The 21,174-nt window shown below is 28.5% G+C and overlaps 6 protein-coding genes across 6 annotated transcripts; 2 read left to right on the top strand and 4 right to left on the bottom strand.

Moving 5' to 3' along the window:
* Nucleotides 1–240: 240 nt before the first annotated feature.
* GO595_002674 (Eukaryotic initiation factor 4E family protein) lies at nucleotides 241–882 on the bottom strand (the record flags this gene model as incomplete). Its single annotated transcript, XM_067915609.1, has 1 exon — nucleotides 241–882. The coding sequence occupies one exon, from the start codon at nucleotides 880–882 to the stop codon at nucleotides 241–243; it is 642 nt and encodes a 213-aa protein (XP_067776475.1).
* A 1,302-nt stretch (nucleotides 883–2,184) lies between these two features.
* GO595_002673 (proteasome subunit beta type 5) lies at nucleotides 2,185–2,964 on the top strand (the record flags this gene model as incomplete). The annotated part of the gene is made up of 1 exon (XM_067915608.1): nucleotides 2,185–2,964. The coding sequence occupies one exon, from the start codon at nucleotides 2,185–2,187 to the stop codon at nucleotides 2,962–2,964; it is 780 nt and encodes a 259-aa protein (XP_067776474.1).
* A 4,303-nt stretch (nucleotides 2,965–7,267) lies between these two features.
* On the bottom strand, nucleotides 7,268–9,283 carry GO595_002672 (Pre-mRNA-splicing factor ATP-dependent RNA helicase-like protein cdc28; the record flags this gene model as incomplete). The annotated part of the gene is made up of 1 exon (XM_067915607.1): nucleotides 7,268–9,283. The coding sequence occupies one exon, from the start codon at nucleotides 9,281–9,283 to the stop codon at nucleotides 7,268–7,270; it is 2,016 nt and encodes a 671-aa protein (XP_067776473.1).
* Nucleotides 9,284–9,381: 98 nt separating this feature from the next.
* GO595_002671 (ABC transporter family protein) lies at nucleotides 9,382–11,379 on the bottom strand (the record flags this gene model as incomplete). The annotated part of the gene is made up of 1 exon (XM_067915606.1): nucleotides 9,382–11,379. The coding sequence occupies one exon, from the start codon at nucleotides 11,377–11,379 to the stop codon at nucleotides 9,382–9,384; it is 1,998 nt and encodes a 665-aa protein (XP_067776472.1).
* Nucleotides 11,380–11,505: 126 nt separating this feature from the next.
* GO595_002670 (ABC transporter family protein) lies at nucleotides 11,506–13,293 on the top strand (the record flags this gene model as incomplete). Its single annotated transcript, XM_067915605.1, has 1 exon — nucleotides 11,506–13,293. The coding sequence occupies one exon, from the start codon at nucleotides 11,506–11,508 to the stop codon at nucleotides 13,291–13,293; it is 1,788 nt and encodes a 595-aa protein (XP_067776471.1).
* Nucleotides 13,294–13,809: 516 nt separating this feature from the next.
* On the bottom strand, nucleotides 13,810–20,625 carry GO595_002669 (HEAT repeat family protein; the record flags this gene model as incomplete). Its single annotated transcript, XM_067915604.1, has 2 exons — nucleotides 13,810–18,538; nucleotides 18,764–20,625. The coding sequence occupies 2 exons, from the start codon at nucleotides 20,623–20,625 to the stop codon at nucleotides 13,810–13,812; spliced, it is 6,591 nt and encodes a 2,196-aa protein (XP_067776470.1).
* Nucleotides 20,626–21,174: the final 549 nt, after the last annotated feature.

Genomic DNA, 21,174 nt, shown 5'->3' with positions numbered 1-21,174 from the left:
TGTGATCACTTTCTTTCAACTGAAAAAGTCCAGATTTCACAAATTTAGGAAAAAAAGCACAAGTAACGCACGTGTAAAAAAAAAAAAAGAAAAGATAACATCGTCATGTGTTTCCTTTCATAACTAAATTACAACTGAAAATTATGAGTTTTTCAAAATTAAATTTAACATTTAAAAATTAAAATGAAAGGTCACGCTTCTTATTAATTACACATAAGATAATTTATAACTTTAATATTTTTATTCGTTATGTGTTGCATTGACAGGGTTTGATGGAGACTTTTCTTCAGATGGTTTATTCCTTGGTTGAATCTCTTTACATACTGGCCCATCTTCTTGTAAGATATAGTGTATTGGATGTTTGCCATCTTCTTCAATACTAAGTACTTTGTTATGTTTAGAAAAATCAATTCTAGTTTGCAATGGTAAATGTAAATATTCACAGAATTTCTTACATATGTCCATGCGGAGCTCTTCATTATCTGCATTTTTCTGCCAAATTGAGATATTGTAATATTTTGGACGAGCAGAAATTAAAATTCCGATAACATCATCAGGAAGCCTTCCACCAATAAGGGCAAGAATCAATTGTTCCCAATAATATGAAGCTAACCCTTTTGAAACACGGAAAAGAAATGACCCACCATCTTGATGTTCTGGATCTTCACGCATAGCCCTTGATTTGCCGCGGAAAATGTGAAGTGCGTCTTGATTTGGAAGTGATGAAGGACGAATGATATGTGAATATGCTGTCCAGAATTCTTCTACTGTGGAAAAACGAGAAAGAAGCTTAATATGTTCCGAGTAGCTTTCGTTAGCTTCTTCCGAGGTTGGCATTGTGAAGCCATAAAATGACCATTCATCCTGAAGTTTGTGGGCCATTTTCAAAAAGGCCGAAAAAACGTATCGTTGTAGCACTTTTTGTAAAATTTCCTTTGATGAGAACAAAAACAGAAATAACGCAACAATCAGATAAGATCACATCCGAAATGCTTGACTCAACCGGAGTGCCAACTTTTGAACATGCTATACAATATTTACAAGATGTTGATTGTAATAAAGAATTTTATTCAAGACTTATTCCTTATTTTCTTCAATTAGAATTAATTCCAAAAACTCAAAAATCAACAAAGGATTGGGCAAACAAATTGTTAGAACTTTATCAAAGTTATTCACAAATCAAAAGTAATTTTCAATTTGACATCAAAAATCAAATATCTGAACAAATATTAAGTGACATAAAGTCATCTTTTCCTCTTTTTAATGAATATTGTAAAATATTGAAGATTGATAAAACAAAATTCAATGAGGAAATGTTTCTTAATATTTTCCAAATTTTTCAAAAAGAAATTATTAACTATAAGTACTCTCAAGGGCACGATCTATGTGTTTGGGTTATTTCCACAATTTCATTATCATTTTGTCAATATTTAAATCTTAATTCACAAATAGCAGAATCATTTATTTTCCATCTCTTTAAAGGCCTATATGAAAAAACAAAGTTTGGCATTTTTGAAAACAACAAATTCCTCAATTTTCAAATATTGCAATTTATGGGGAAATATTCGGGCGCAACATTTTCTGCGTTGAACTCATATTTGATCAAGCCTGAGACGTATGCGTATGAATACATAAATTTGATGTTCTTAAATCATCATCCTCTGAAAGAACTTTTGGTTGTTTGGGATCAAATTCTTTTGCACATAAACGAATACAATAGTTACGTCAAACTTTTGTTGATTTCGCATTTGAACCAAATTCAAATCGGGATTTCTGCAAAAGAAACACTTCAACGAATTAATGAATGTACTGAATTCAACATAAATCGATTAATTAGTGATTGTAATAGATACTTTTCGATTTATGAAAATGAGAAAGATTCGGATTCTTTTTCATTTACATATTTCATTGCTATATTTGTTATTTTTGTTTTTGTATTTTTCATTCTTTTGTTTTTTAAATCAATAAAATCAAAATAAAATGTATTTTATTTATTGTTAATTAACAATCATTAATTAAATGTGATTAAAAACATATGATTTTGGTTACTCGTTTTTAAAAATAAAACACGAATAAAATCATTTTTGATAACGCATAAAATAAAAAGCGCACTTTTTTTACATTTTAGGTGACACTTTTGTTTCCCTATAATTGTTCAAACAAACCTTTTTAAAAAATTACCAAATGTTTGGCTTGAACCTTCCCTCGGTAGATAATGATATCAAGGATGAAAAGAATGCTCCTCTTCAACCAGCTGAAGTCCAAGATCCATGTGGTTTTATTAAAGATCACCTTCATTTTAATTATGTTAATGATGCACCTGGATCAACACGTATGGCAGCTTACCATGGTACTACTTGTCTCTCATTTATCTATGATGGAGGAATTGTTGTAGCTGTTGATTCACGTGCTACTGGGGGATCATTTATTTTTTCTGGAACCGTAATGAAGATTCTTGATATTGCACCGAACATGGTTGGTACCATGGCTGGTGGTGCTGCAGATTGTCAATATTGGCTTCGTAATCTCAGTAGAATATATCGACTTCACAAATTCCGTTATCAACAACCTTTAACAGTTGCTGCAGCCTCCAAAATACTTGTTAACAATTTGTATCAATACAAAGGTTATAACTTATCCATTGGATCAATGATTTGTGGATATGATAATACTGGTCCACACATATTCTACGTCGACAATGACGGCTCAAGAATTGCTGGGAAAAGGTTTTCTGTTGGTTCGGGCTCAACTTATGCTCTTGGTGTTCTTGATACTGATTGGAGATCAGATATGACCAAAGAAGAAGCTTGTGCACTCGGAAGGAAAGCGATCTATCATGCGACATATAGAGATTCTGGAAGTGGTGGTAGGGTGACTGTTGTGCATATAACAGCAGCAGGAAAGGAATACGTTTCACAAACAGATGTTTTAGATCTTCATGATTTTGATCATATGCCTGAGTAAAAATGGTTTTATAATATGAAAAAATTTATTCCAAACATTATCTGTAATTATTTAAATAGGGTTTGCTAATATATTTTTGATTTTGTTCATATAATTTTTTTTTTAATTTACAAAATCAATAAAATGGATTTTTCAATTTATTTTTTTGAAAAAAATTGATTTTTTTTCATGTGAAACTTAGAAACACACATTAATTAGTGATTGCCATTTTTAATAATTAATTCTATTGTTTGATATCCAAAATATTTTATGTAGATCCTTTTGACATCTATTAATGATTTGATATATATCGATTTTATTAAACTTAAAAATCCAGTACACAGAAGTCGAAAAAACTAATTAAACTATTGTTATTTATAGAGTTTACTCACAAATTATTGATTTAGTACTAAATTAATTTTTATTCTTTAACATGCTATTGATCTGAAGTAATCTATTTCTTTTTTAAGATATCATCAATGGTTTATTTTTGTTGAAGCAATTTTACAATTTCATCTTGACCATTTTCAACAGCTATATCGAGTGCTGTTTCGAATAATTCCAATAAATACCAATTTTAAAATAGAAAAATCATGTTATTAAAATTAACTTCAAAAGAGATTAATAAGTATTTTTAAGATTAATATCGATTGCTTTTTGTTCAAGAAGTAATTTAACTACATCTACTCGTTCACTACGAGTTGCCAACATAAGTGCTGTTTGAAATAATTAGTATAAATCCCAAATATTAATTTGATATAGAAAATTTCATAAATAAACTCCAGATAGAAGAAAAAATCACTCTTTGCATTAATATCAATTCCTTTTTGTTGGAGAAGTAATTTAACTATATCTATATGATCATTAAAAGATGCCCATATAAGTGCTGTTCTAAAAGACATGCAAAAATTCCAAATATTATTATTAAATATCATAATATTTCAACAAATAATAGAGAAAATTAATAGACATTATCTTTAGCATTGAGGTCATTTCCTTCATGTTCAAGAAGTATTTTAACTATTTCTGTCTTGCCATATCTAGATGCGTATATAAGTGCGGTTTCAAAAAATAAAAATAAATTTCAAATTTTGTTTTTAAACATAAAATTATCAAAATAAATTTTGAATAATGAGGTTAATCATCTTCTTTGGCGTTGATATCGATTTGATTATGTTGAAGTAATAATTTGATGATTTCATTTTTAACTATTCTATTTTTAGCCACCAAAATAAGTGCTGTATTAAATTATTGGAATATTTCCCAAATATTTTTTATAAAATTCAATTAATTATGATAAATTTTTAAAAAAATAAATATATATCTTTAGCATTAACATCGATTCCTTCTTGATCAAGAAGTAATTTAACGATTTCGTTGTTACCATTTTCAGATGCTAATATAAGTGCTGTTTTAAATAATTTAAATAATTTCCAAATATTATTTTGAAATATCAAATTATTAAAATAAATTTTAAATGAGACAAATAAATATCTTTAACATTAATATCAATTCCTTCTTGTTCAAGAAGTAATTTAACTATTTCTGTATGACCATTTTTAGATGAATATATAAGTGCTGTATTAAATAATTTAAATAATTTCCAAATATTATTTTGAAAAATCAAATTATTAAAATAAATATAAATTAAAATAAATAAATTTTATCTTTAGCATTAATATCAATTCCTTCTTGTTCAAGAAGTAATTTAATTATTTCTATATGGTCATATTTAGATGCTAAAATAATTGCTGTATCAAATAAATTAAATGATTCCCAAATATTATTTTGAAATAGAAAATTATTAAAATAAAATCCAAATAAAACAAATAAATGTTTTTAGCATTAATATCAATTCCTTTTTGTTCAAGAAGTAATTTAACTATTTCTATATGGCCACTTTTAGATGCTAAAATAAGTGCAGCATTAAATAATTAAAATAATTTCCAAATATTATTTTGAAATATCAAATTATTAAAATAAATATTAAATAAAACAAATAAATATTTTTTTTCTCATTAATATTAATTCCTTCTTGTTCAAGAAGTAATTTAACTATTTCTGTATGACCATTTTGAGATGCAATCATAAGTGCTGTCCAAAATATTTTATATAATTTCCAAATATTATTTTGAAATATTAAATTATTAAAATAAATTCTATATAAAATAAATAAATATTTTTAGCATTAATATCAATTCCTTCTTGTTCAAGAAGTAATTTAACTGTTTCTGTATGACCATTTTCAGATGCTTTTATAAGTGCTGTTTTAAATAAGTTAAATAATTTCCAAATATTATTTTGAAATACAAAATTATTAAAATAAATATTAAATAAAACAAATAAATATCTTCATCATTAACATCAATTCCTTTCTGTTTTAAAAGCAATTTGACTATTTCTATATGACCATAATAAGATGCTTTCATAAATGCTGTTTCAAATAACTTAAATAATTTCCAAATATTATTTTGAAACATTGTTTTATTAAAGTAAATCTTAAATAAAACGAATAAATAGCATAAGCATTAATATCAATTGCTTCTTGATCAATAATAAATTTGACAAGTTCATGGTTATTTGATTCTATAGAAAAAAATAAAGTATCGATTGGAATTTGCTCATTTTGTAAAAAATATTTAAAAAGATATAAGTTTCCAATTCTTGCTGATTCATCAATAATATTTTGATTAACTTTCATTCCTTCTTTTTCTAAAAATGTTAAAATCTCATAATTCCCATTTTTAATACAAATGCATCCCAAATCCACATAATTTTTATCATGTTTTTCGAATTTATTCTCATAAATATATTTAAAGATATCATTTCGATGAAATTCAATTGCGGTTACATATGCATCTTTAAATGATGAATGATTTTGTTCACATAAATGAATAATTTCTTCATTTCCACCAGCAATTGCATATTTACCTGTATTTGATAAATTTCCACCATTCATAAGTAAATATTTAAAACATTTAATTGATCCAAAAAATGCTGCATAATCAATTAATGTAACATTCTTTTCATTAATAAAAGAACATCTTTCATAAAGTGATGGTTCAATTGTTTGATCAAAATAAAAGTTTGATTGTGATGATATTTCTTGAAGTTTTTCTATTTCATCATTTCGAATTATTTTTGCAATTTCATTCGGATTAACTCCTTCTTTAATTAACTTTTTATGAAGTTCCCAATCATTCTTTGATAGTTCTTCATAATTATTTAAAAAAGTATCTTCAAATAAATCAAAACTTTGTTTAAGTTTACTTAATCTTTCTGATTTATAATGTGCAAAATATTTTGTAGTGATTTTATCAATATTTGGCCGAGCTAATTTTTGTACGATCATTTTTTCAATAAGATAACATATTTCTTGTGTTTTAGTTTGGAAGATAGTATTGATTTGAAACGAAAAAATATCAAAGATTTTTGGGATGTTATTATTTATTTCTTCTTCCTTTGTTTGAATTAAATGTAAATAATTTAAGTATACATCACTTAAATTGTTTTGTGAAGAAAAAGCAGAAAAAACTAAAAAACATACGGAAGCATTGAATGTGTATGGGAAATTTTTGTCAAAACAATGTATTGTATTATCAACTGATAGTAAAAAATTTTTTTCATTTATGTTGAATATGATTTGCTCGAGTTTCCGTAAAAGTTGCATTTCGAAATGCAAATTTTTGAAATAAGAACTTTTTTGTAAACATGTCACTTTTCATTAAAAGCCGAAGCAAACAGGAATTCATGTAAATATAAATAATTTATTGATTTTTTGACCAAGAGGAGCTTAGTTTATCGAAATACGAAATCAACGAAATAAAAGCATGTTTTATCTAAATCTTATCAACATTATTTTTGTGCAAACACATACTCAAAATAGCCTATTATAAACTTTATATTAGTAATTATAGTGTTTTTATTAATATTCAAAATTAACAACTGTTAAAATGAATAAATTAATATCTTTTTTATTTTTAATAACCAGCCATTAATACCGTTTTAAATAACTTCTTAAAACTAATATAAAATTATAAATATTTTTTGTGTAATATTAATTTCTTTTTTGAAAAGTAATTTTTCTATTTCTATTTTCCCTGATTCAGTTCAAATCATTGAGTTGATTTTTTTATAACTCCCATTATAAAAGTATTTCCAATTCTTCTTAAACCAAAAATGATAAAATTACAAATTAGTTATATATTCATGAAAATTATTCCTAATAATTTTTAGCCTTTGTATAAAATTTTATACAAATTTTCATTTAATTTCACACTAAACAACTTCAGAATTAAATTTTTATTTTCAAACATAATTTCTATTACTTTCTTTTCATAGTATAATAGTTTGTAGTATGTGCCAACTTCACAAGAGACGAAGGTAAAACAGACTCATCCAAAATATGTATTGGCTTTTGTCTATGCGCCGAAGGCAAACTTCCGAGTATTCCAGTGTACAACTTCGGCGCAACTTCCACCAACAAAGAAGGGTCATCCACAACAGTGATATGTTTCATGTACGGCTTATCCGTATATTCGATTGAGCCGAACACGACGTAATGCACGTGCAATCTCATATCCAAATCTTTTAGGACAGAATTCGGATGTATATAAAGAATTTCATTCGTGACCAAATGTATATAAGCTTGTCTTTGTATATTAAACACAGCGGCATTCGGAAAGAATCCTTCAACAATCGCTTTAATTAATTTTTCCGTTTGTTTTGTATGACAAACTTTTCCAAGCTCTTCACATTTCGTACGTAATAAAAACTTCAAACGTTTTACATATTGAATTTTTTGTTTCAGTTCAGGCGAATCGAAATGGATAAAACGTTGATAATAATTATGTAAAGACAATAGATCACCTTCGCGAACACGAGAAGATCCGAAATCGAATTTCATATCCAAAGTCATCATAACTATAATCGAAAGCGCATCTTCAGTGACACCATTTTCGAAAGAAGCAATTAAAAAGCGGGCTAAACATAAAGGCAAACCAAAAAAATGCAAAATAGGCTCGCCGATAGTTGGTGTTAATTCACCATCATTCGATAATATTCCATAATAATTAAGTTGTAATAAATGATATGATAAAAGTGGTAATGAAGGTTTATAATAAAAATTAAATGCCTTAAAATCCTTAATTCCTAATGCTAAAAGAGGTAATGAAATCTTATGAAATTGTTGAATCATTCCTTGATCGATTTCCTCGTTAAAACAATTCGGTGGAAACATTCGATATACAATTCCGCGGCCATTTGGATAAAACCCGGCTATAGCTGCACGGACATCAGCTTCTTTCTTTGTAATTCTTGAACATTTATAATATGTCCATTGTTTTTGTATATCGAATTCTATGCGTTGTGTTAATCCACAATCAATTACATATTTAATGTTACGATATGATCGATCTAATTGACATACAGATGACGCAAAAAAAACATAACGTTTAAGTTCATTTGATGATATAGTGACATTACCTCCTGCGACTATAACAAGATTCGGTATTTTCTTTTCGCTTAATTCTGTGCTGTAATTAATACAGTCCATAAATGATGGTAAAAAAATTAATATGTTACCAGGACCTGAAGTTTCATGAAGTTGCTCGAGAAATAACATACTTCGCTCAACTGCATCATCAGGTGTAACTGGAAGATGTTTTATTATGATGTTTTCCCCACTTATTTCTTCCAAATGTAAAACATTAGCAAGTGGAAGATTCAATGGTGAAAAGCCACGGAATTCATCAGTGGAATCCTCGCCATTGAAGAACCTGAGGAGTTCTGAAACTGATTCATTATAGACAGTTCCAATGATAAGTCGAAATGATGGCCGCGTTTTGGCGACTTTGTGTAAAAGGGATAAACAAAGTTGTAGTTTAAGATCTGTTGACGAAAAGTTATCGATGAATATGGCAGAATAACCAGTAGTTGAAGAATCAAGTAATGGGGATCGTTTGAAATCTGTTAAAAGTGATTCTGGTGTTAGTATTTTAATAAGTGAATTGTTAACAATATTTTCACACCAGTCTAAAGATAAGCCAACTGTATTAGCACCAAATAATTGTAATATTAATTTGGATTTTGAGACTGCAGAATTTCTGGACGAAAAAAGAAGGCCTATATGCCACCCATTTTCAACAAAACCTGATGATATTAAAATTTGTGGAATATAATATGTCTTACTGGAAAAAGTTGAACTATTTAAAATTAAAACTTTATAAGTTTGAATTGCATATAAAATTGAATCTTTCTTAAAACTGAGATCGCTAAAATCGAGATGAATTTTTGACGTTTCGCTTGGATACCAATCATGTGGATCAGTTTCAAAATCCATTCGAAAAGGCACCTAACGTTCAATTTCCACATCACATGTCACAACAGCAACTTTCTAAAGAAAAAAAACAATTAATTTATTTATAAATTTAAATTAATTTACTCTATTGAAGATAATGATGATTCTGAACTACTTGAAGATGATTCTTTTCTTATAATTTTCTTTTGTTTCTTTTCTTTCTTTGGTATCGTTTGTTTTACTTCTTTCTTTGGTTTGTTTTTCTTATTATCTTTTTTAGTTGTATCTTTTGTCAACTGTCTCTTTACTAAATTATAATAAGCTCCATGTTTCTTCACCAATTCATCATGTGTACCAAATTCTCTAATTTCACCAGCATCAAACACATAAATAATATCAGCATTTCTAATTGTAGAAAGTCTATGTGCAACAATTACAGAAGTACATCCTTTCATTACTTTATCTAATGCAACTTGTACTTTCTTTTCACTTTGTGCATCTAAAGCAGATGTAGCTTCATCACATATTAAAATTCTTGGTTTCATTAAGACGGCTCTAGCAATAGCAATTCTTTGTCTTTGACCACCAGATAAAGAAGTACCTTTATCGCCTGCTAATGTATCATAACCTTTTTCAAGTTTAGATAAAATTTTTGATGCATTAGCAACTTCTATAGCTTTATCAAGTTCTTTTTGAGTTGCATTTTTTGCACCATATCTTAAATTATTAGCTATTGTAGTTCTGAATAAAATTGGTTCTTGTGAAACTAATGCCATTTGTTTATGTAACCAATGTTGATCAAGTGTTTTAATATCATGACCATCAAGTAAAATTTGACCTTCTGTTGCATCATAAAATCGTTCAAGTAATTGTACACATGTAGATTTACCTGAACCAGAATGTCCTACTAATGCGCCTGCTTGATTAGGTTCAATAACAAATGAAACATTTCGTAATACATAAGCATCACGTGTAGGATATTTAAATGATACATTACGAAATTCAATTTTTCCTTTAAAGTTATCAATTGTTCTTCCACCTTCGAATTCAATTGCGGGTTGATAATCTATAACTTTCATAATACGTGTGCCTGATGCAATAGCTTTTTGTTCACCTTGCATTGTACCTTGAATAGAGATAATTGATAACGCACCAATTACAGTATAAATAAAAACAGATAAAAGTTCACCAAGTGATAAATCTTTGTTATCAACTTTGATAGCACCATAATAAAAATCGCATAAAACGTTCGCTACAACAAAGCATAAAACAAAGAATAGAAATACTGTAAGAATATTACCAATTCTTGTATCATGTTTTGCAGCTGATTTTGTTGAATCAGAAAATCTTCCTATTTCATAATCTTCACGATTAAAAATACGTACTGTTCTAACTGCTGCTAATGTTTCTTCTGCAATTGTTATAGATTTCGATGTATATTGGAATTTTTTATCTGAATTCCTAATAATACTTGGAATTATAATGCCTAAAAGTATTGCTATAAGTGGAACACAAATTAATGCTATTAAAGCAATATCCCATCCTTTAACAAATGCAAATATTAAACCTACAATACCTTGTGAAAATGCTGTTGCTTGTACTCCTTTTACTTTACCAAATGCTAGTTCTACTGATTCAGCATCTTCTGATAACAATGTAAGAATTTCACCAACTGGTTTAACATCAAAAAATACAACATCACTCATCATCATATTTGTGAACATTGTTGTTTTAATATTTACAATAACTCTTGAACCAATACGCGTCCAAAGCATTGTAATAAAAAATTGAAGAATAACCATAGCTGCTACAACAATTGCCATTTTTTTGATTTGTGTTTCAATTAATGGCATTGGATCATAAATGCTTTTATAGTATTCTGGGAAAAATTCAAATCGAACGATTGAATATTGCCATTCAGTAATGGAGTCAAGTACATCTGTTGCGAGATAAATTATTAGATTTGGCATAACTCCCATAGCTAATGCTGGAATTAAAGCGATCCATGTTAAATAATCAGAAAATAATACTCCATATAATTTCTTTCTGGCATGATTTTTTTCGTCTTTTGTAATCCTCTTATCTGGGTCACCTACTATTGATGAAGAATAACTAGATGCTTTTCTTATAAGGCTCATATTAAGTGATGTGCCATGAAACACATAATAAAACCATTGAAAATGTGATCGGACCATACAATTTTATGCTTGTACGATCACATTTTCAATAATGTACGAACGAAATTTGGTACATCACATTTTTTCATGCCTATCTTTGGAACAGCTTTTAATGATGAAATTGAAGCCGCAGATCAAGGGCAACTAGTAAAGGGAAGGGAATATAGACGAATTCTAGCATATTTTGATCATAAGCATTTTCTAATAATTTCATTTATAGTAGTTTTTATTGCAGGTTTAACGCCTTTACTATTTATCTTTCCATTAAAGAAAGGAACAGAACTATTTGGAGCAGTTGTTGGATTTTTAGATTCATCAATTGAATTCATAAAAGAAGCAGCATGGATTAGTGCAATATGTATTTTTATTCAAACAGCAAGTACAGCAATTCAAGGCGTTGTAGCACCAATGTTTTTATTAGACATTCGAAAGAAACTTTATTCAGCATTATTAAATGCAGATATTTCATATTTTGATACACATTCATATGGAGCAATGGTTTCACGTATATCAGAAGGTGTAAGTTATATAAAAGATGTTTATGTTGATCAAATCTATGGAACTATTGCTGCAATAGCACTTTCATTAGGTACATTAATTTTAGCATTTGTTTTTGATTGGAAAATCACATTAATGTTTATAGCGTTTCCAATTGTTTTAGCATTTGAATTATGGGGTGGTGATAAATGGTCTGATAAAATATGGGAACAATATAAAGCAGCAGGAACTGAATCAGTCGAAAAAGCAATTGCTGTCGTAACTGAATTCCGAACAGTTAAATCATTTGATCAAGAAAATTTTGAAGCAGAAAGTTTTGCATCTGATTTATATGCAGAACAAAAAATTCTTAATAAGGTTTCTATTGTTCGAGGGGCAACATTAGGTTTAGCACTTGGTATTCTTGGTGCTTTAGGACTTACATTAATATGGTATTTAATGAAAATTATGATTCATCCAGAAGATGATCAAAAAAGTTTATTTGATATATGTGTTGTAGCTAATGGCATTATATTATGTGCAGTCGGTATTCGTACAATGCTTAGTGTTACAGAAGATTTACGAACAGCTAAAAGTTCGGCGCGAAACATATCTGCTATTATCGATAGAGAACCAAGTATTAAACCAGATGAAGGTAAAGAACTTACAAATGTTAAAGGAAAAGTCGAATTCCGTAATGTAGGATTCCGTTATAAAGGATGTGAAAAATGGGCCGTTCGACATTTATCATTTGTTATTGAACCTGGTAAAACAGTTGCATTTGTAGGTGAATCAGGTTGTGGTAAATCTACAACATTACAATTATTACAAAGATTTTATGATATTGATGAAGGTGAAATTTTAGTTGATGATATAGATATTACAACTGTTTCACCCAGAAGTTTAAGAAAAGCTATTTCAATTGTTCCACAATCACCAGTATTATTCTCAATGAGTATTGCTGATAATATTAGATATAGTAAACTTGAAGCAAATGAAAATGAAATTGTAGAAGCAGCTAAAACAGGTAATGCACATAACTTTATTATGGATATCCCTGAAAATTATAAAACAATCGTAAAACAAACTTCATTAAGTGGTGGGCAAAAACAAAGGATTTGTATCTCTAGAGCAATCTTATCACCAACTCCAATACTTTTGTTGGATGAAGCTACTGCTGCTTTGGATACAGAAAGTGAACAATTAGTTCAACAATCACTTGAAACATTTAGACATGGAAAAACTTCGATTATGGTTGCACATAGACTTGCAACTGTTGTTAACGCAGATAAAATATTTGTTTTCCAAGATGGTCATATTGTTGAAACAGGAACACATGAAAAGCTCCTTAAGAAAGGAGGAATTTATGCAGATCTCGCTAAATATCAATTACAATAAATAAATTAATAAATATATTCCTTTTGAAAATCGAATTTTTCTTTCAAAATATTTTATATAGCATTTATCATCAATTCTTCATTAATTTTAGAAAATATATATATTTTCTGACAGAAATTTTTAAGTGTCAAAGAAATCTTGTTTAGAGAGCATTAGTTTATAATAGTAAGTGTTTGCGTTATGCATAAGGGTTCTTGAAAGGAATGTTGAATAAATTGACCATCAAATGCTTCTGGTTTTTGAAATTAAATACTATGATTTTTCATTCATTCAACTCTATCGTTAGAAAATCTTTTCTGGATATTTTTGGAAATTTTTAATCAATAATATTGGAGTAATCAATGATCACCACGATAAGTTAAATGCGATGTTGAATAATCAAAAAAATCAAAATGAATCTTATTCAGAACTATAATTATTTCAAAGATTATTAATAATTCATTAATTTTAAAACTATAAATAATTCGAATCGTTGTCCATATCACAAAAACAAGTTACTCATTCAGAGCTGTTTACTTACCTCACTATCTTCTGGTTTGCCCTGTCGGCCTGCACAAGCTCTATGATTTCCTTGAATGCGCTCAAGCTTTCTCTTGGCGTCGAAGTAGTTGCTGCGAGTGCTTTGAGTTGGTTCTCATCGAGTTCATCCAAATGGAAGCAGTCGAATATTGTTTTAGCGGCTGCAGATTGTACTGCAGGCGCCTTGAACATGAATGCGTTTGTTAAAGTGTTTAATATTTGTGTTTTATCTTCTTTCTTCACTACTTTAACTTGTATGAATCGATGCATTTCTTGACAAGCTATCACTTGTTGTTCTGTTTCATCTTTTTCGAATATTTCAATTATATAATGTAACAATTTCGGAATCAAATTTTCAGGATCACATAACATCAATGAAACGCAAATCTTTGGAATATAATTCATTACTCGTTGATTATTACTTGATGTAATCATTGGTAACAAGTCAAGTACATAAGGCAATAATGTCTTAGTAACTTCTTGTGTACCAGATTTAAGGATCTCATTAAATATAATCAAAGTTGTAGGTAATTCTTCATCATTCATCTTAAGGATGTTGGTATCGGTGACGGTTGCTGCCAATTTTGACGGTTGTGAAGAAAGGAGTGAAGTTGCTATTACTTGAGCGGTTAATTCTCTAATTGGAATTTTTGGATTCTTTAATAAAGGCAAAACGTTTTTGATAATTTCATTTGTTTCTTCATCGTCCAATTTAATTGTTTTAACTATTTTAATTATAGCGTTTAATACTGTTGAAGAAACGTTTTGTAGTTGAGTTTTAACAATTTGTAATAAACAACGTACTATTAAATAAGGCTTTGATACCTTTTTAGCTAAAGAACATAAAGCGTCAGAAGCTATAGTTTGGATAGACAAGACGCCACTTCTAAACAATCGGATATAAGCAGTTGGTAATGAGTTAACTAACATTTGTCTTTGTGACGCAGATTTCTCAAACAAAGCTCTTGAAGCCTTTAATATCTTCATTTGGACATTTGGATCATTAAATATTTGTAATTGATATACACATCTCGCTAATAACTTACGTGTAGCTATTGGCGATTCCAAAAGTTGTGGCACAACAGTAGCAATTATCGTACAAGCGGATTCTATTGCGACTTGATCCGAAGTTTCGAATGCTGCTTCGATCAATAGATTTAATGCTTCGAATGATTCTGGTTTATCAAATGCTCTAACATCAGATACAGAACATATTGATTCAAGTGTATCACAAATTTCTTTGATTAATTTTGGTACATCATTAACATTAAATTTTTCTCCGACAATTTTAATTGATTTAATTGCTTCGATTTGAATGTCATCTAAAGGATCATCTAATAAATAAATGATAGCTCGTACTAATACTGATACGATTTGATTAAACTTTTCACATTCTTCTTCTAATAAATGTGAAGCAATTAATATCGAAGCGCGTCGATTTTGTGGTTGTTGATTTCGCATATTTTCGACAAGTTTCGACGCAAAGATTTCTTTCTTAGTGTTATCTAATGCATCGATGACTCGTTTAGCAATATTTAATGCAATTAAACCTTCTTCTTCAGTAGAAGGATGTGCAGACATAGATATCATACGTTCTGCGAAAGTAGGCATTATACTATCTAATGCACTTCCTGAAGCATATGTTAAATTATAAGCAATTTCAGGGCGTTTATCATCAACAGGTCTTTGTAATATTTTACGTGTTAATTCAACCATTGCATGATGACCAATAATATTTAATAAACCAGATAAAGAACAGACGTCACCTTGTTCTTCTGCCTTATTAAATACATATTTAACTAAATTAGTTGATACTTCTTTAGCACCTTGTTCACCTATCGAATCACGCATTTCAACAAATGCTTGAAGTGCTTCATTACGTACTTGTTCATAAGGTGATGATAAATAAGGTGCTAATATCGTACATGCGCGCATTTTATCATCTTGACTTAATAAATCACATAACATATGGATACATAATATTGCCCCATGTACACAATCAATATCATCTTCTTGTAATTGTGTTTCAATTGATTTGAAACATTCAGTTAAGAATTTAGTTTTAAGTCGTTTAACTCCTAATGCCATAGCACAAGCACCTACAGTACGTACGACTTCAAATTCACTACAAGTAAATGCATGAATACGTTCTAATAATATATTCATTACACCTCTTAAGAATTGTCCAGTATTTGGTATGATTTGTCTCCAGACTAATTGTGCTTCATTACTTACAGTAGGTACTGGATCTGCTGATAAGATAAATAATGTTAATAATGCTGGATATAATACATCTTTCGAGACTTGGGTTTCTAATGTTTCAAGCATTTCTCCAATTTCTCGAATACCTTTTTCATCTGCTTCGGTCATACCTGCTATAGCATATACAAAACTTTTCATGAAATTAACTGCACAAAGTCTTTGTCTCCAATTTTCTTTCATTGCACAACTGAAATATGGAGTTAATATTAATTGTGGATTAGATTTAGAAAATGCCTTTGTAATTAATGAAGCTGATCTTAAACCAACTGTTCTAATTTGATCATTAGGATCTGCACATGCATTTAATACAGCATCAATTGTAATATTATAACAATCTGAGAAGTCTTCTCCAAAGAAATGTGATAAAAATCCTAATAATGATACATAACCTTCTCGAACACTTAATGTTTCTCCATGTTCTGCTAAATTAACAAATTGTTGAAGTTGTTGTTTAAGTTGATCAATACCTTTAGTCTTGATTAATGATGCTATAGCTTGTGCATTACCTTGTCTTTCTGCAAATGTCTTCTTTTGTGTCATTTCATTTAAGAGTTTATTAATAATTTCATCATATTTGTCTTGATCGAAACATGAAACTATTGAAGATAATGATGATGCTGCTATAGCACGTAAATTTGGTGATGGATCTGATACACCATCTAATAATGGTTTAATTAATAAATCAGCAAATTGTGAAAGTGCTCCATCCATTGAAATTAATGGTAAATTACCTAAAATTTTATATGAATTTGTTTTTGTATTCATGTTAGTTGATTGACAACCATTAATTACTATAGGTATAATTAGTGATAATGATGAATTATCAAGTTTTTGTGTAAGGTTTAAATGTGATATCTTTTCTAATGCTATTTCTAATGTTTTAGGATGTGATATAGCATTAATTAAGAATGGGAATATTTCATTAACTGATTCATTAGTTATTGAAGATTTAATTCTATCCATAGTTAACAAAGCTGCTTCTCTAACTTGACTTACTGCACTTTTCACTGCTTTACTTAATGAATTTACAATATTTGGTACAAATTTACTAATATTACGTGGATTAGCATTTAATACTGAATCTACAAGTAATATAGCAGTATGTTGAATTCTCCATGAATCATCATTTTCTACTTTTTCTAATGCATAAGGTAAAACTCTTTCGACACATGCATGTGTTAAGTTTTTAATGATTGATTGTATAGCTTTTGAACCTGCAACACGGACAGATTCGAATTTATCACCAAATGATTGTAATAAGACAGGTAAAATTCGAGGTAATGAAGGCTCTAATATTGCTCCAAACATATAAGATAAACCAGCAAAGATATAACAAACAATTTGTCGATCATTTTCATTCTTTGAATTAGATAATTCATCAGTAAAATTAAATACATCTTTCTTTAATGATGCGACACCTTGCGCATGAATTAATGCAGAATATGCATAACCAAATCCTTGTAACTTTTCTGGTTTATTTAATGATGAACGTGTTAATAAAAGTTTCTCAATCATTGATGGAATTTCAGCTGATTTCTTTTTGGCTATTTTTGATATATATTTAGCACATATTTCTCGTAAGTCATCATCAGGTGAACGAATATTATAATTAATTAATGAATCTAAAAATTGATCTGAAAATTGTGGATCAATTTCAAGGATTTTATTACATAAATGACATAAACAAATTCTTAATCTATTGTTTTCAATTGATGAAACTGGTGGTAAATTTAATGGGTCAAAGAATAAGTTAAATAAATGTGATAAATCTTCTTTCTTATATGATTTAATATAATATTCACAAACTTCAGTCATGTTTTTACGTACTGTATCAATTGAATCTTTTAATGTTACAAGTGAAACAAAATCAATTGATTCAGTTGACATTGGTTTTAATTGTAAAAATGAATATGATATAGCTAATCGAACATTATTTTGTTTTGGTATATTAAAGACTTCTGTCTTTTCAATGTTCTTCTTATATAAAGAAATTAAGAATCGTAATGCTAATTCTTTATGTTCTTCCATCATTAATCCAAATGATATACCTATATCACGTGTTAATGCCAAATCTTTGGAATTAATATTAAATAATTCTAAATAATTATTAATAATTTCATTTGGTTCTAATTTTGGTGCATTAATTCTTTCCATTAAATCTAATGCCATTTGATTAGAAACGCCACAAATATTAAATATACAAACTAATTTCGATGTTATAGGAACATCAAAATTAGATACTGCAATACAATTTAATGAACAGATTCGAATCATTTCATTATCATCTAATAAATGTTCAAATGCTACTTTTAATCGTGTTGCTGATATATCAACACACATTGCTATTGCAAACTCTAAAATGTCATCACTAATATTCGAATGTTCAAGATAAATCGGTAATAATATTTCAATGTTTGTCTCTGATGTAATTGCTTCTGTATCACATAATTTAGATCGGAATTCACTATTAAGTAATGCTGGTAAATCACTTGAGATTAAATGTAATAATACATCTGTTAATTTATTACTTGGAATTAAATAATTTAATAAATTAGAATCAATATCTTCATTATTTGTGGTTAATATTTGTAATATAGTTTTAGGTATTGATCGAAATGCATTAACTCGATTGAAACTTGATAAAAGACATTCATTAATGATATCATAAAAGATTTCATTCTCGCGTAACTTAATTAAATCAGATGTAAATGTTGTTAATGATGCTGTGACTGGACGTTTTAAGTTATGATAATGTGATATTAATAAGTTAACACAATCTTTAATTGGTTTAACTTTAGTTTGATTTAAGTTTTGTCGAATTTGTTGTTGATTTGTAATTGTTTTAACTTTAACTTTTTCAATTTGTTTCTTGAGTTGTGGTAAATTCGATTTCGCTGTTGGATGTAATATTTCTTCTTTTATTTCATTGTATTTTTCCGCTGATGAATGCTTTTCAAAGACTTCGTTTTGTTCATTGTTTAATAATATTAATGTGTCTTCTTCTGAAAGTGGATCTTCAAAATATTTATCAAATGTGTTCTTGACATATTCATGTTGTTCTTTAGTAAATCCTGCATATGATAATGCATCTCCTGCAAGTTTTCCTCGAATTGGTATTAATTCTAAAAGCTTTGGTACAATTTCAGGCTTTGTAGTTTCTGGACAAAATATTGCTAATGTTATTTCATCAAAATTCTGTTTTGAATTCTTTACGATATGTTTAAATTGAATTAACACTTTGTTTGAAACCGCCTCGGAATAAATCATTGAATATATAAACGGCTTCAAAACGGTCGGCGAGAACGTTAATGCTATCGGCATGTATTGAATTGTTGACTTTGATATCATTTCAATGCATTTATCCATTTGATTATCAAGAATTAATGCTTCAAATCTTGCGGAAATATTCTTTGTTTGCGAAATAACACTTGATAATTCTTCATTACTTAATTTTTCGAAACCTTTTTGTAATATTACTCTTGCAACTGAAGAAGGAGATAAACCAAATAATGGTCTTAAGAATTCAACAATTTCATTTTGTTTTGTTGAATTAATGAGAACATCACAGACTGCGTCAATATTAGCGGATGTTATTTTAATTGATTTTATGAAGTCAAATGACTCATCGGCCTTGTTCTTAAGTGATAAGATTAAATTAGATTGAATTTCGGCGTTTTGTTCTGATTTAATACGATTATAAACTTCTTGTAATGAATCACCTGTTAATTTTCTTGAGTCAAACTTGGAAATTACTGAGCTAAGCGCAACTTTGGATTCAATGTTGTTAGCTGATGTCAAAAGGCGTAATGATGCTGAAAAAAGTTCATTAGTATTAAAACATTTTGAACAATGCTGAATAAGTTTAAGTGACTGTGAGTTTGAACCTTTTGATGATATTTCTGATAACATTGTATATGCTGCTGATTTCTCATTAACTGGAAGATCAATCTCAGGTAGTGTGTATGTACAAACAGGAAGAAATGAAGCTGAGCCACGAAGGAGTTGACGTTCAAAACGGGGAATTACTGTTTTCATGTAAATATCTTTTGGAAGATAAAGAGAAAATGCATGTGCATAATGAAATGACGGAAGTTGGAGATCGGTGACCTTTGTAAGGCATTCAGCAAATTCTTCTGCAAACTTTGTAAGTGATGACTCATCATTTATTTTCATAAAACGGATTACAGTAAAAACAGGAAGTGTTGGTTTTGATGGAATGTCATTAACTGTTAAAATTTTGGATGCATAGCGACAAGCAGAGAGAAATTGATGGTCTTTCTTTGACTTATCAATAATATTTAATATTTCAAATATTATAGGTACAATTTTAGATTTATCAAAACCATTTAATGAACTCAAAATACGAAGAATACGAAGACCCTCTTGGTGAAGAGGATATTTTTTCCAAATAGTAACGATGTAATCTGTTAATTTTTGAACTTGTTCAGACGGAACCTTTTTTACCTCTTCAAGGAGAACTAATTGTTTACTGTTAGGTAAGTTTAATGTTATTAAATCATATGTAAGATTTTGGTATGAAGGATCTGTCATTTGGCTGAACACTTGAAATTGAACAGGTCTGTTAGAGTTTTGGTATCGGTGTAATAACGGTCGCTTGACGTTCCCAAAATAATGTCGTTTTGTTTCATTAATAATAATAAAAAATTTTATCATGAAAAAGATTTTATTCATATGTTTCATTTCTCATGAACTTAAGCTACCGCAAAACATTACTTTTATTATTCTTTTATCCATTGATCATTATCATTTCCAATATATTTATCGAAATTTTTATTTAATTGTTCACTTTGATTTAAATTATCTGATGATTCACATGACATTTCTTTTGTATTTAATTTTTTACTTTTATGAATAACAAAAATAATAATTCCAATAATTAAAAGAATCACAATAACTGAACAACAAATTATACCAATTAACAAATTCATTGGTAATTTATTATTTATTTGTGAATCAATTTGTGGAATAGTAAAGAAATTTGAATAATACAAATAATATGTGGAGTATCTATGAACTGTGTATCCATAAAAAAGAAACTCAGTATAAATATATGTGGAAAATGAATTAATTATCGTATTA

The sequence above is a fragment of the Histomonas meleagridis genome (assembly GCF_020186115.1).
Source record: "Histomonas meleagridis strain 2922-C6/04-10x chromosome Unknown contig_20, whole genome shotgun sequence".
Taxonomy (NCBI): Eukaryota; Parabasalia; order Tritrichomonadida; family Dientamoebidae; genus Histomonas; species Histomonas meleagridis.
The sequence above is the reverse complement of the archived record's forward strand: the minus strand, read 5'-3'. Positions and strand labels throughout refer to the sequence as shown.